Source organism: Trichoderma reesei, assembly GCF_000167675.1.
Source record: "Trichoderma reesei QM6a unplaced genomic scaffold TRIREscaffold_3, whole genome shotgun sequence".
Classification (NCBI taxonomy): Eukaryota; Fungi; Ascomycota; class Sordariomycetes; order Hypocreales; family Hypocreaceae; genus Trichoderma; species Trichoderma reesei.
In genome coordinates, this window is record NW_006711150.1 from 591,966 (window position 1) to 604,861 (window position 12,896).

General features: G+C 52.9%; 3 protein-coding genes across 3 annotated transcripts; 1 reads left to right on the forward strand and 2 right to left on the reverse strand.

Moving 5' to 3' along the window:
* Window positions 1–1,224: 1,224 nt before the first annotated feature.
* On the reverse strand, window positions 1,225–4,379 carry TRIREDRAFT_45369 (uncharacterized protein). Its single transcript, XM_006962495.1, has 2 exons — window positions 3,812–4,379; window positions 1,225–3,769 (listed from the first exon to the last, which is right to left on the reverse strand). Exons 1-2 carry the CDS (start codon window positions 4,233–4,235, stop codon window positions 1,608–1,610), a joined length of 2,586 nt encoding a protein of 861 aa, XP_006962557.1. The 5' UTR covers window positions 4,236–4,379; the 3' UTR covers window positions 1,225–1,607.
* A 3,527-nt stretch (window positions 4,380–7,906) lies between these two features.
* TRIREDRAFT_56838 (uncharacterized protein) lies at window positions 7,907–9,172 on the reverse strand (the record flags this gene model as incomplete). Its single annotated transcript, XM_006962823.1, has 5 exons — window positions 7,907–8,134; window positions 8,202–8,270; window positions 8,345–8,641; window positions 8,709–9,017; window positions 9,095–9,172. 5 exons carry the CDS (start codon window positions 9,170–9,172, stop codon window positions 7,907–7,909), a joined length of 981 nt encoding a protein of 326 aa, XP_006962885.1.
* Window positions 9,173–11,700: 2,528 nt separating this feature from the next.
* TRIREDRAFT_120370 (uncharacterized protein) lies at window positions 11,701–12,682 on the forward strand (the record flags this gene model as incomplete). Its single annotated transcript, XM_006962608.1, has 4 exons — window positions 11,701–12,108; window positions 12,255–12,316; window positions 12,409–12,530; window positions 12,594–12,682. The coding sequence occupies exons 1-4, from the start codon at window positions 11,845–11,847 to the stop codon at window positions 12,680–12,682; spliced, it is 537 nt and encodes a 178-aa protein (XP_006962670.1). The 5' UTR covers window positions 11,701–11,844.
* Window positions 12,683–12,896: the final 214 nt, after the last annotated feature.

A 12,896-nucleotide genomic window follows, 5' to 3' on the forward strand; every position in this document is an offset into this window, starting at 1 on the left:
TGAAGCACCCTCACTTCCATGATAATCCCCTACTAGTACCTTGATATTCACAACACATGTTCCCCTCAATCACAAAGTCATCTTAGCTACCATCCATCCATCCATCCATCACAATCAAGCCCCTATGACATCCAAAAGCCACAACGCCTCGTATACCAAACACACACACTTTTCCAACACCCCAAACGTCACACGATCACATATTCACTTTGCCCCCCTCATACCAACAAGACACAAACATAAACGTAATTCGTGCTAGGTCTTGCTTTTGCCATCTCCACCGCATCACACCTTCTTGGGTACAGACATACATACATGAGATAGTATGATGATCCCTTGCTTCCCCGTGAAGTAAGACAGCAAACACACCCCTTGACGCGGTGGAGGGGACCCTGATGATTTGAGTTTTTGGTGAAAGTTTGGAAAAAAAAAAGAGATGATGAAAAAGGACTAACTGACACATACCAGTCGGTGTGATGTTTCGACTGTTTCAGATATGGTGCTTCGAAATGTCTGATGATACTTTCAGTACATGTTGTTCAAGCCCAATGTGCTCTATGCTCTCTACATGATGATAATACTCCTTTAACAGTCCGTATACCTAACAATAAGTAACCGTCTGAACATATATACCCATATCCTCACATCTATGGATACACTCCATCATGTTCTCGTTCTGCTTATAGACCAGAGAAACACAAAACCCCTTTCTCCTCAAGGCATTTATACCCTCTCTCCCTCCCCGGGGCCGTCACATGTCTCTCCCCCGCATATTCCACATCCCAACCTCACACATTCCCTCCCCAGGCGTCATTTCACACTCGCAACTCAAAGGATGTCTGCTCCAGACCCAGCTGACCTTCGGAAACACGTGGCTGTGAGGACCGTTTCAGTCCCTTCATTCCAACCGCCCTCCCTTGGGACTTATGTAGTACTACGCCGGTAAGGGGGGGCGTACGATAAGCCGTGGTGGCGGGAACAATCAGGGATCGCACAAGAGTGAATGACAATCAAGTCAAGACCCTACGTAATCTCGTGAGAGGAGAGTGACCTGCAGTTTATCATGGCACAGTCTCAGGTTTCAGTGGTCTTGTTAATCGTCTGCCAACTTGTGGCAGCATACTCATGTGGTAATGACGAATAAAGTATGTCAATGTAGAAAAAGCTACTCCGTATCTATTCTATGTATGTTCTTCTGTCAAAATCTGCTGTAATGGCCCGAAACACCTGCTCGTATGCGACAAAGAAAACCCCGACAACTCCCATCAAGGAAAAGAACCAAACACGCTAAATAACTTGTCAAAAGCCAATAAAAGTAAAAAACAAAGTGAAATAAGGACCGCTTGCTCTGTTGTATGGATGCCCGCATCGCTGTATGGGAAGCCGCATGTTGTGAAGAGTATTCGTAGCACTCCCCCCCGAAATCCCTGGCCTCTATAGCATGAGCGTTGTGTGAACCCCTGATCAAGACAACTCCATGAAGACAAAAGAGAAAAAAAAAGTGACGAGGATACTGCGCGCCAACGCTAAAGAAAGTAAAGAGAAAAGGGAGAAGAAATAGAAAGGAAGCAAAGAATCGAGGTAACTTCTAATCCTCGCATGCTGCATCAGAAGCTGAACAAGCCACTCCTCCTCTTGCCCACAGGATACACAATCAGGGCGCTCATGAACAGGCCTACGCTGATGCCGATTGCCACCTGGATGACGCTCAACAAGACCGTAAAGGCGGTGCCGTCGACCTGGTTATTGGAGGAGTGTCCCGTACTGTTGTTGAGCAGATTGGCCGAGTTGACACCAGCCAGCAGCGAACCGCTGGCTGCCAAACCAGAGGGCACTTGGACAAAGATGGCCGGGAGCATGGCGGCGGCGGCAAGGCTGTAGCCCACTTTCCTGGGCTTTCGCTCTGGCTCTTCCGGAGGAGGCCCTGCGCTGGACTCCACGTCGGGCAACGGAGGCATCGGCGACTTTTTCTTAGAGAACCTCGTCTGAACTCGCGCTTGCCACCACTCGACAAGGTCCAGGCAGGCGTTCTGCACATGTCGGCCAAGTCTTGAGTATAGATTGGCCAGGAGACCAATAGTGAGGGCGCCCAGCATGTTAGAGATCTGGCTATTGCTCTCGAAGAATGTGCTCGAGTAGCTGTTGACGCAAAAGCCCGCAATGGACATGAGGGTCATGACCGGCGTTTGCTTCCACTTGGCCTGATTGATAATGCAGAGGCACAGCGTGAAGCCCGGAACGAAGAGGAAATTCCATCCGCGGTTGTCGCTGAGCGGGTTTTCGCAGTGCGTCGCACTCGCCGCGTTCGCGTCCAGCATGCCGTACAAGGAAGCTCCAATGGTGATGCCGTAGCCCAGGAAGAGGGTGTAGATGACCGCATGCACCATGCGGACGCTACCGGCGACGATGTTGTGGCTTTGAAGCTCGAGAGATCCACAGAGCACCATGTAACCGGGGAGGATCAGGGCAATGCTGCTCTGGGCCAAAGCGCTAAAGCAAAACAACTTCCCGCCCTGAATGGATCCAAAGGCGCGAGCCAAAAAGGTGGTGACCACGGCGGCGGAAACCTCAAAGACGTGAGAGTAAAGCGGATTGCTCGGAGCGAGGACCAGCTGGAGGAGGCCAACCAGGCAGCCCAGGATAAAGGCAATGGGTAGATCGATGAAGCGGCCCTCAAAGGCAAAAGGCGCAACGCAGACGGACGCAAGGCCGTACATGAAGACACGGAACCAGGTCTTGAACTTGGGACCTCGTTTCATGACCTCGTCGAGACGGCGGGTCGCTTCCTCCACGCCAATCTTGTCATGGACTACATCCTTGTAGACATTGTGGACGTCTCGCAAGCGGCCGAGGTCAATCCCCTGGGGTTCTCGGACAATCTTGACTTCCGCCGTATGGGTCGTGCTGTCATCGAAGCTGATAATCATGCAGGAGGGAATGTACAGAAACTGGCCCTCGATCTCGAGAACTCGGGACGACATTGTCATGTACTCCTCGAGGCGGTGGGTCGGGGCGCCATACATCATGAGGGCACGGCATAGCTTCAGCAGGTACCTGTGGCGTGAGATGATGCCGGCAATGTGAACCTTGATGCGGACATCTTCCTTCTTGGGCCTTGACGACTTGGACTTCTTCATCTTCTCCACCAGACGGTCAGAAATTTCCGTGGATCCTGGGGCGGCAAACATGGACGACGACTTGAGCAGCTCGGACAGGGCAATCGACGAGGTGGAGCCGTGAGACTTGTGGTAGCCTCGCAGCCGGCTAGATGAGCGCGAGCGGACGGTGCTGACGGTGGAAGGGCGTCTCGAGGACGGAGGCGAGGGATTCGGGGACATCATGGGCGTCGAGGGCGCAGTGGTCGGAGTGGTGAAGCCGCTGCTATTTGGGCCGTGGTGGGCGCCGTTCTCATCGCGCATATGAAGCTTGAGCAGCTGAGAGAGGATACCTCCACGATACGAGACGGGCCTGGGAACGTAGTCTTGGACGTAGTTTTGCATTGTCACGGGAGTTGTGCGTCCGGACGTCGGCGAGTGATGCGGGTGGAACAGGTGGTTTTTAGCATGGGAGTTGCTGAGCCTCTGCGCTCCGTCGTGCTGCTCCTCATGCTCCTCACGTTCCTCATGCTTTTCAGATGGCCGGTACGGCTGGTACAGACGGGAGCTATGGGGGGTGCGATGAGTGGTGGTGTGCGCGCTGGTCGTGGTAGGTTCCCTGATAATAGGGGTAGTGCTCGTACTGGGAGAGAGCACTACAGCGTCATCCAGGTCTGGATCACGATCGTCTGAGACTTGCTGGAATGACCGCTCACGCTCAAACGAGTTGCGTCTCGAGCCTGGGGCAGACTGCGAGTAGAGGGCGCCCACCGACACGGCCAACAGATTGGCGCGCTGCCGTGCGTCGGTCATGGATCGAAGCTGCCGCTCCGTGGCGAGCTTCTCTGCCTGGTCGGCTTCCTCCTGTTCCTGGGCGTTGTAGCTGGTGTTGCGCCTCAGGACGGGCCTGGGCAACCTTGGGGCGGTAGGGGCCGTAGAAGAAGCTTCTCCAGTGCTCGGCGTGGCTGCCGGTGACGTGTGCGAACGCTGGAGCGGCTGCTGCTCCTCCTCGGTCAGCAGCACCTTGTTTAAGGCGAGTCTCAATTCCTGGGCATCTGGGGCTCCGGGGGGAGTGTCTCGCGGGATGGGGATGGGCGATGCCAGAGGTGAGTGTTCAAAATATGAAGGCGCATCCGTCATGAGCAAGTCGCCGCTGCTGGGAGAGGCAGCCGCTCTGCCGGCCGGGCCAGCTGAGAGGTTTGCTGATGACCTCTCCGACAGCGGCCCCGATCCATCTTCTCTCCATCCGACCCTCTTCTTACCCTTGCGGAGCGGCGTAGGAATATCGTAGACATCTGCGTATCCTTTGGGATCTGTTGACATTGTTGTGGGGTGCCGAACTGCCAGTGCGGTCGGCTCTGAGACCTGTCTCAGGGTTTACGGAGGGGCTTTCGAGCCAGAAGAAGGGAGACGAGGGAGCATAGTAGTCTTGGAAAAAAAAGAGACAGGCTACCGCGGATGCATGAGCACGCGTAGATAATAAACGATAGAAGAAAATGGAAGATGAGTAATGAGCGTCCGGATCTCTGGCAGGTCTGGAATGTGTGTCTCCCCCCCCCCTTAGGCGTGGTGATCCTTGATACCGGTTGGGTATCGTGTCAGCCAGCAGAAAAAGCTTGTCTGGGTCCCGGACCCAGTTAGATTTGCAATTACAGCCACGATGGCGAGACGGAGGGTGGGGGGATTGCCGAGGAGGAGGAATCCAACGTCGAGCAGCATGCCGGAGGTGAAAAGAATGGCAGGCGAGGCGAGGGGGTGTGTGAAAAAATGAGCAAAGCGGCTTGCAGAGTCAGGAACATGGGCGGAAGCCACTTCTCCTCCATCCCCGGTTTTCGCTTCCCCCTTGGCCCTTCCTTGACCCTTCCGCCGAGCTCCATCGTCTCCGTCTCCATGCCGTGTGCTTTGCTTTGCTTTGCTGTATGTACGAGCTACATATGCTCGCCATCGATTCTGCTCCATCCAGCCTGCCCGCCATCGTTTGCCTTTGACGTGATCGGCTGGTCTACGGCAAGATCCAGTTGGCTTCCGTGATCAACAACAACGGTGACAAGTGCATCTGCTGATCGGCCTCTTTGTCAACTGAGTCCCGCCTCGGTAGGTACAAGTACAGTACTGTACCAGGTATGCTTGCCACCGTTTGCTGGCCATGACTTGCCATGACTTGATAGTCTCTCGGTCTCGGTCAGCCAGGCCCAGCCCATCCCGGCTCGCCTTGCCTTGGAAGGTCGTAGTAACACTTTTTGGCAGCCAACGAGCCGAGCGTTAGTGCAATCGGTAGTCTGGGCGGCATGGCCGGCGATTCGAGCGCATAGAAGGGCATAAGATGGCAAATAGCAGCAATAACACGAAGCGAACAGGACACCAAGGGCGGGTCGACAGGACGGGCGTGATGGAGAGAAGTTTTGCAGGTGGAGCGGAAAAGCGGTTCTGCTGGCCAAGATGCGGCTGGCCAGGCAGGGCTCGGCTTGCCTGTTTGGGCTTGGCCGCGTGGGCTTATCGCACGTGCAGATTCGCCCGACGAATCGCATTTCTCCAGCAATGCTCCGGGGCTTGAGACGGTGCTTGCTAGCCGCGAATCGCTTCACTTCACCAGCCTCTTACATCTATCGGTGAACCACATATGTCATCTTGACACCAGGCGGGCTTCCATCGGGCTCGATCTACACGTCACGTCGTTTCTTCTCGTCTGTTCTGATGTGTTTGTCCGCCGAGGATTCAGTCACCAGTTGCGTGTTTTTCCATCGGCGTCCATACGGCCGGCTTATACGGTCGGTGTATCTGGCGGCATGGCACGGCAAACGCCCGCTCGGCTCGGTGGCGATGATACTGCATAGTACTGCTGCACTGCAACTATCGTATCTCCTGTTTGCGCCATCTGCACCACTTTTTTTCCCTTCGTTTTTCCCCTCTGGATGATAATGCAAGCCGCCCTGTCAGGCACCTACGAGTACATTTGACCGGCTTGACTTGAAGATTCCGTCTCGTCCGCTCTAGTGCTCGCCACGTACTATCATTAGCCTCGATAAGAGGCTGCTAGGGATCCAGCAAGGGTCGCCACATGGAACGCCAGCATCTGCCTTGGACGAATACGCCAATCAAGCTTCGCGCTGTCCAGATAGCTTCTCGAATGCTTCTGCCGGGCATCTTGAGTCGTGGCCGAACCTATCGGATGGTGCCCAGGAGCTTATCTGTGCCTGTCAGCTCAGATGATACTAGACTAACACTCGTATCGTACATTATCAGGAGCTTGCTGCTTCGTACATACATCATGCAACATTATGCGTCGCTCTCACCGATCCCTGGCACTGGACGACCGACCGGTCAGCCCAAGGTACTATATACGACTGGCTACGCCGGCAGTTGAGATGGCTTCCGCCGATTCGAAACACCACCACTCAGCCGTCGTATCTTGATTGATGCCCAACAAACGGCTTCTTGCATGAGTCCGAAAACAAGCAAGCAAGCTCAGATAAAACAGCTCCCGGCTCCTTGGCCCGCTCCATCCCTGTCCGAGCTCTCTTCAGGGGGGCCCTGGACGGACCGAGCCCGGAAAGCTTAGCCCCAAGCACGAAGCACATCACGGAACCCACCACCAACGAGGCCCACGTACGTTGGCGGCTGGCCAGTCCACTTCCAAGGCACACCATGAAAATCTTGTCTGTCACGCTCCTGAACGGCTGCGGATCCAATCGTTGATATTAATAGATATCTCCATGATTTGCCCGTCCCTCCACTACCAAGAGCTAGAGCTACTGGAAGCTCGTATTGATACTACTACACGCAAGAGGTGGTGAGGAACTCGCGGACCTGAGAATGCTCCCCCAACGGCGCGCAGCTGTACGATTCATGTCAGGGCCCGGTGGCAGTCGCCGGCAGGCCTGGAAACGCTGTCTGGCACAAACCTTCTCCGTGTGTTCCTGAATTGCCTGATCCGAGATGACTCCTGTGGCGAATCGGCGATTGCATGACTCTGCATCTGCATCTACCGTGCCTGCATGCCAAGGACCTTGGACGAACGCGGTATCAACGGCCGTCCAACCGTCCTCAGCCCTGCTGAGCCAATGCCGCGACACACACGTTACACAGCACAGATCCCATCTGCTCGCCTCCATTCACCAAACTTCAGATCTTTGTCTTGAATCTATCGAGGAGAATATGTGAACCTTGGTTTGATACAACATCTGCAACAGTTGCTGAAACCTGTCTGACTGTGGGAGCCGCCGGCGATCTTGTCTAATTTGACCCGCTCGTCGTTCGCAACCCTGTTTGCCTGTGTCGCCCTCCTTTGACAATGTGCTTCCGCAGTCAAGCTTTCTTGTCTCAGTCGTCCTTCTCGCATGCGTAACCACCCCCCCTCATGGCTCAGCCAGTCCCACGACATATCAATCATGTAGCGAGATCAGGATCTGCCGATGCAATTGTTGCACTGAATCAATTTGGTGGACGCAAATGATCGTCAGGGGCAAGGATTCCTTTTTTTTTTATTCCTGCTCCCTTGCTTTGACAGGCAATTGGGCTGCTATCGATAGATGGCAGTTGGGCATTTTCGATACGGATTGCGCAAAGCTGTGGAAACGTTTTGGTTTCATGATAAGTCACGGTCTCGGATGCTTCACGCCCTTCAACGTCATATAGTATCAGAATGTTTCTATTTGTGCTGCAAAGAAAGATGATGACGCTAAGTGATCTTCAAAGAATATAACATTACAACAACACTGACCTGCCAATTGCAAACCTCCCTTTTCTCAAAGAATACCAAGCCACAAGGACACGACATCACACCATCTCTGATCGAGATGGGAGCCAAACAATTACGCGTAAGCCTTTGTCTGCTCCTCGCAGTACTCGAAGAACTTGGCCGCCCTCGAAGGCTCTCCATTCTGGGAAACCAAGCCTCCTGCGTCAATGTCTGGGCGTGTCGTGCCGAACCGGCCCCAGGGAATGATGAACCGCCCGCTGTCCTCGGGTCTGACGTCGGGCGACAGGCCCGCGAATAGTTCTGAGTAGGCACCGTAGATGGGTTCGTGGAGAAGCCAAGTCTGGGGTCGGAGTGAGCATGCCAAGCCATAGTTATGTTGAGTCCCTTTGTGATGTGAAATGACTTACGATTGCATATTTCTCGAACACGGACATGCCGCGCTGGAGAGGCGTCCTGAGGTTGCCGGGATTCACAGTCTGTGCAGCGAGAGACAGGTCAGCAAGCCTAGGTAGGATGCTTGCAAATGGGGATGACTGGGTGCTCAACGTACCAGATGCAAGATGCCGTTCTTGGCATCCTTCTTGGCCCACTCGCTACCGATAAAGAGGTTGCCAGCCTTGCTGATTGAGTATCGGGTAGTGAGCATGGGCTTGCTCTTCTTGAAGTCGAAGTTGTCAACGTCCATGCCATATTTGGGCGCCATCAGCTGGATCATGATGGATCCCAGCCAGACGACGCGGACACTTCCCGGCGGTGAAGACTTGGCTGTTGATTCAAGCAGAGGGTGGAGGAGCTTTGTGAAGAGGAAGGGGCCGAGACAATTGACTCCGACCATCGATTCGTGGCCCTAGACGATAGAATATTAGACCATCTCGACATCACCTCAATGAGTGGCGCGCGCAGAGGAGACCAACCTGCTTCGTGAGACCAGAGTCGCCCTTGGGCACACTCATGACTCCTGCATTGTTCCAAAGGACATCGAGTCTGCTCTCCTTGGCGAGGAACGCCTCTGCGCTGGCTTTGATGGTGGACAAGTCGGCCAGGTCGAGCTGCAGGAACTCGAGCCGTCCCTTGGAGTCGGGATGAGCCGCCTTGATGGCCTTGATCGCGTCCAGCCCGACTTGCTCGCGGCGGCCGGCAATGTACACGGTTGCGTTTGCGGCGTAGAGGATCTTGGAGAGCTGGTAGCCTACGCCTGAGTATCCGCCGGTGACAATGACGACCTGGTTTTTGGGACAGATGTGTCAGTCAGTATGAAGATCCGAGATGTTTGCTATTTGCTGCTGTGGGATGAACTGACCTTTCCGGAGATGTCGCCCAGTTCCTTTTCGGTAAAGGTAGGCTTTGGAGGCCAGTTTTGGGTTATGACGTTGCTCATGTACTGGCCCATGATGGATGAGGTCAATGATACTGTATGGCGATGCTGTGTGTGTGGTCGGTGGTGGCGGAAGATGCTCAGCAAGACAGTCGATGCTTCACTGTTGTAGATTTGGTGATGAATTGGAGAAGAGGTGAAGGCGGCTGTGAGCATGGACTTTATATGCGACCTCACAACTGCGCTATCGACCGGTTTAGGTGGTTTTTTTTTAATGAAGTGTTGCAACAGAAAACTCCACTCGTCGTTTTCGCGGCGGATTTCTTGACAGCTTCTTGAACTAGGAAGTGCATGGATGGCACCCATGCAACGCAATACAGCGGTGACATGTGATTTGAATTATCCGGGACGACTCTCATCGCCTGATAACAAGTTGGTTCTGAAGCTCAGCTTGTCCGAGGTGGTGTAATTGAGGGCTCAGTCTGTCTGGCATCGTGATAGTAGTTCCTAATGCGTTTTTGACTCTTGGTCATGATTTGTCTCTCAGGCGGTTGTCGCAACGTCTGTGTAGGTAGGGTCACTTCTGATGCCAAATAACTCTGGATGATACTGTTTAGCTGCCCCGGGGTTAACTGTCTGCGGACTTGAAGGACTTGCAAGGCTGCTGTTGCGGACCGTGAGGCATCTCCGGGGTGCTGGCTAACCCCCACCTGATCGGCAATAAAGACCGAATACTCCAAGCTGGCGGATGAATAGTCTCCGGTTGTGAGGCGGCAGGACATCTGGACTATATCTCTTGGTCTACATCTTTGAGTTTCATGGGCGTGGGGAGCTGTTGTAAGGAAGATGCTGTATACATTTTGACGGAATCTCCAAGACAAACGGCACGATGTTGCATGTTGTATGTTGCTGTCAGCTAGCCTACGAGCCTCAGAGCAGTTACAGATACAAGTGTCTATTTGACCGTATCAATCTTTTGGAAGCGTATGACCTGCAACTTCTTTCAAAGCCATCAAACTGCGCCTTTGCTTTTGCGGTGATTGCATGACGATAGTTGGACATGGGTGTTGGACATGGAGGGTGTTGATGACAGCCTTGATTACCGTCTTTGGAATCGGCGGATGATGCTGACAGCTTTGACTACCTAAAGTGTCCAAGATCAATTCCAACACAGAATTAGACACCAAGTGCGAGATAGGGGCGGACAACAATAGAAGAGAATATTACATGCACTGATGGGTTCTCTGGTCGTGCGGCTATAATTGATTCCGTCGGCTTGACAATGGCCGGCATGATGTTGGAGGCGTTTAGGCTTAATCCAATCTGCTTGGGAAGTGCCCTTGGTTTGTGCTCTACCGCGGATGCAAAGGACCCTGGCAGAGGTGCACTTGAAGTATGAAGAGAGGAACATAGAGTCGAGATGAATTTACATGCATGCATCTCACATAGACATCACAGGCGAGGCTTCGTGATGACGGATGTTGCATGTGGCTTCTTGGAAGGGCGTGGCTGATTCGAGGAAATAAGCATAAAGAATAGTGTGCTTTGAAGCTTGGTGGTGCTGCTTACTTGTACAGCAAGTCGGACGCTCTCCACGGCCTTTGAAGAGCTTTATGATCCTTTGCAATTTTTTTTCCTCTTCTTCATCTGATGCCCTGGGTAGAAGACTGGCGGATTTCGTAGCTCATGAGTGTAGGAGTGACAAATGCTGACGCGGGACAGAAGGAAGTCAAGGCAGCCAACATGAACAACTCGGTGCTGCATTTCGTCGCCTCAAGGCGATTGCCCTTTAATTGTCGCCGAACTTGACAGATGCTTCTAATCATATACATACCTAAGCTATAACCATTTCACAGCCAACGCCTGCATCGCACGAGTTTGTTGGGGCGGATCGCGTTACAAGTGCCTCGAAACAGAACGCCCAGCTGCTTCAGCACCATCATGTATTGCAACGTCAAGATGTAACGCGACAGCGATTGATATCTCGCATCCATTGGCTCTACCCTATCGTTGCGTTACATCATTTAGATAGGCGCAAGTTTCATCTTCTTTTGTGCTAGTCCATGCCGTCAATCCCTTCTCATCCACGTTTGCCGCTCCCAACATGTCCCCCCGCATGATAGAAGCGTGCATGAAGGCCTCTTAGCTGGAAGGCCACTCTGGAAAATCTCAACAAATGGGAGCGTGGGATTGAGGGCTGCATGTCGAATCTGAATGGACGTCTTTTGCATTCTTCATCAGGCACATACATACATGCTCGTACATATTACATGCTCAATTCCAAGCCCTGCATTTGCCCCCTTCCCTTTGTGGTCTTGTTGGGCTCCTTTCTGCTACTATGCGTCGTCCCTCTACTAGTAGTACCACCATTTTGCGCATGACGGGCGATTGGCAGCGCCGGCATGCCATCAGTTTTGTTTTCTGCAGCTACACCGCATGATGGAAAGGGTAGTGGAAGTGACACGTTGGCTGTCTTGGACGTCATGTGATTTGCAGTATAACTATTTCACCGGATGCAGCGACACTCGATCTCAGCCATTGATGCGTAGGTATCATCGTCAATCAACCAAAAGCTTCTCCTTGAGCTGTGTTTTCTTGTTCCTGTCCTTGTTTACCTACTTCACCTGTCCATTTCTCCGGTGAACCTCCTTTTCTTTTGAAGCCAATTATACTACTACGCAGCCTTTCACCAAGTCCCACAGCTCATCCAAATTCGACAACAAACGCACCTCACCATGACTGCCTGGTTCCCCGACCCCAGACGAATCGTCACCGGCCACAACGAGCAAGGCAAGGCCGTCGTCGTGGCTGATGGCACGGTGCCCTGCGTGCCGACTCCGCTGGGCGCCAACTTCGCCGTGCTGTACGAGACGCACGAGTTCCCGGCGTCCAATGACGAATGGGTCGACCCGACAAAGGTCCGGACCAAGGACCTGGCGAATGGCAAGGGCGTCGTCCTCCGGGTTGTTGACATTCCGCCGAATGTGGAGAAGGCAGGGGTACGTTTTATGGAGTTTCTTTTTCTTTACCTATGGCCCTTCTGCATCGAGTCCCTTTCTTGAGGCGGGGTCGATGTGAGGGGTGTGTATCTTTCCAAGAGTTTATGGTGCTGGTGCTGGTGCTGGTGCTGACGATGTTTTGATAGATGCTGTTTCATCGAACGGAGTCGTTGGATTTTGGAATCTTGTTCAGTGGAGAAGTGATTTGGTATGTTGCACGTCTGAAAGCAGTCCATGTCCGCTGCTGGCATTGGGTTCTGGACGTGGATGAACCGTGGTTCGTCTGACATTGTCTTGTAGTCACCTTGATGACGATGTGGAGATTCACATGAAGCCAGGCGACGTCTGCGTTCAGCGCGGCACAATACACGGGTGGACGAACAACACAGATAAGCCTGCGCGAATTTATTTCATCCTTTCCGGTAAGTCATTCTTACTTGAGGAATGGGCAATGAGAATGGTAAGACATGCTTACGACCACATAGCTGCCAAACCAGTCGAGGTCAACGGACAGTCATTGACGGCTGTGGGATACTCCAAGAAGGATATCGAGTCTGGGGGTCAGTCAAACTAGAAAGAATTGAATGGGGTATTGCTGGCGCTATTGTGATTTGTGAGGGGGTTCCCCTATAGAGTTCTTATTCGAAAGGCGAATAGAAATCAGCGTAGAAGACGGACGTCACAAGATAAGGTATTTGGATACGGCTTGGCGTTAGATATATACGAGCAGGTATATCTGAAAAGTTACTCTGCGAAAACCTTAGTCTGGCGATTTTCTGGTTCTCTCA

Excerpts from the sequence above, each read along its gene's own strand:
- TRIREDRAFT_45369 (XM_006962495.1), bottom strand. The coding sequence starts at position 4,235 with ATGACGGATGCGCCTTCATATTTTGAACACTCACCTCTGGCATCGCCC. Across the intron at positions 3,770-3,811 it reads GAGACGCAACTCGTTTGAGC|ACCTGGATGACGCTGTAGTG; the intron begins GTGAGCGGTCAT and ends ATCGTGATCCAG.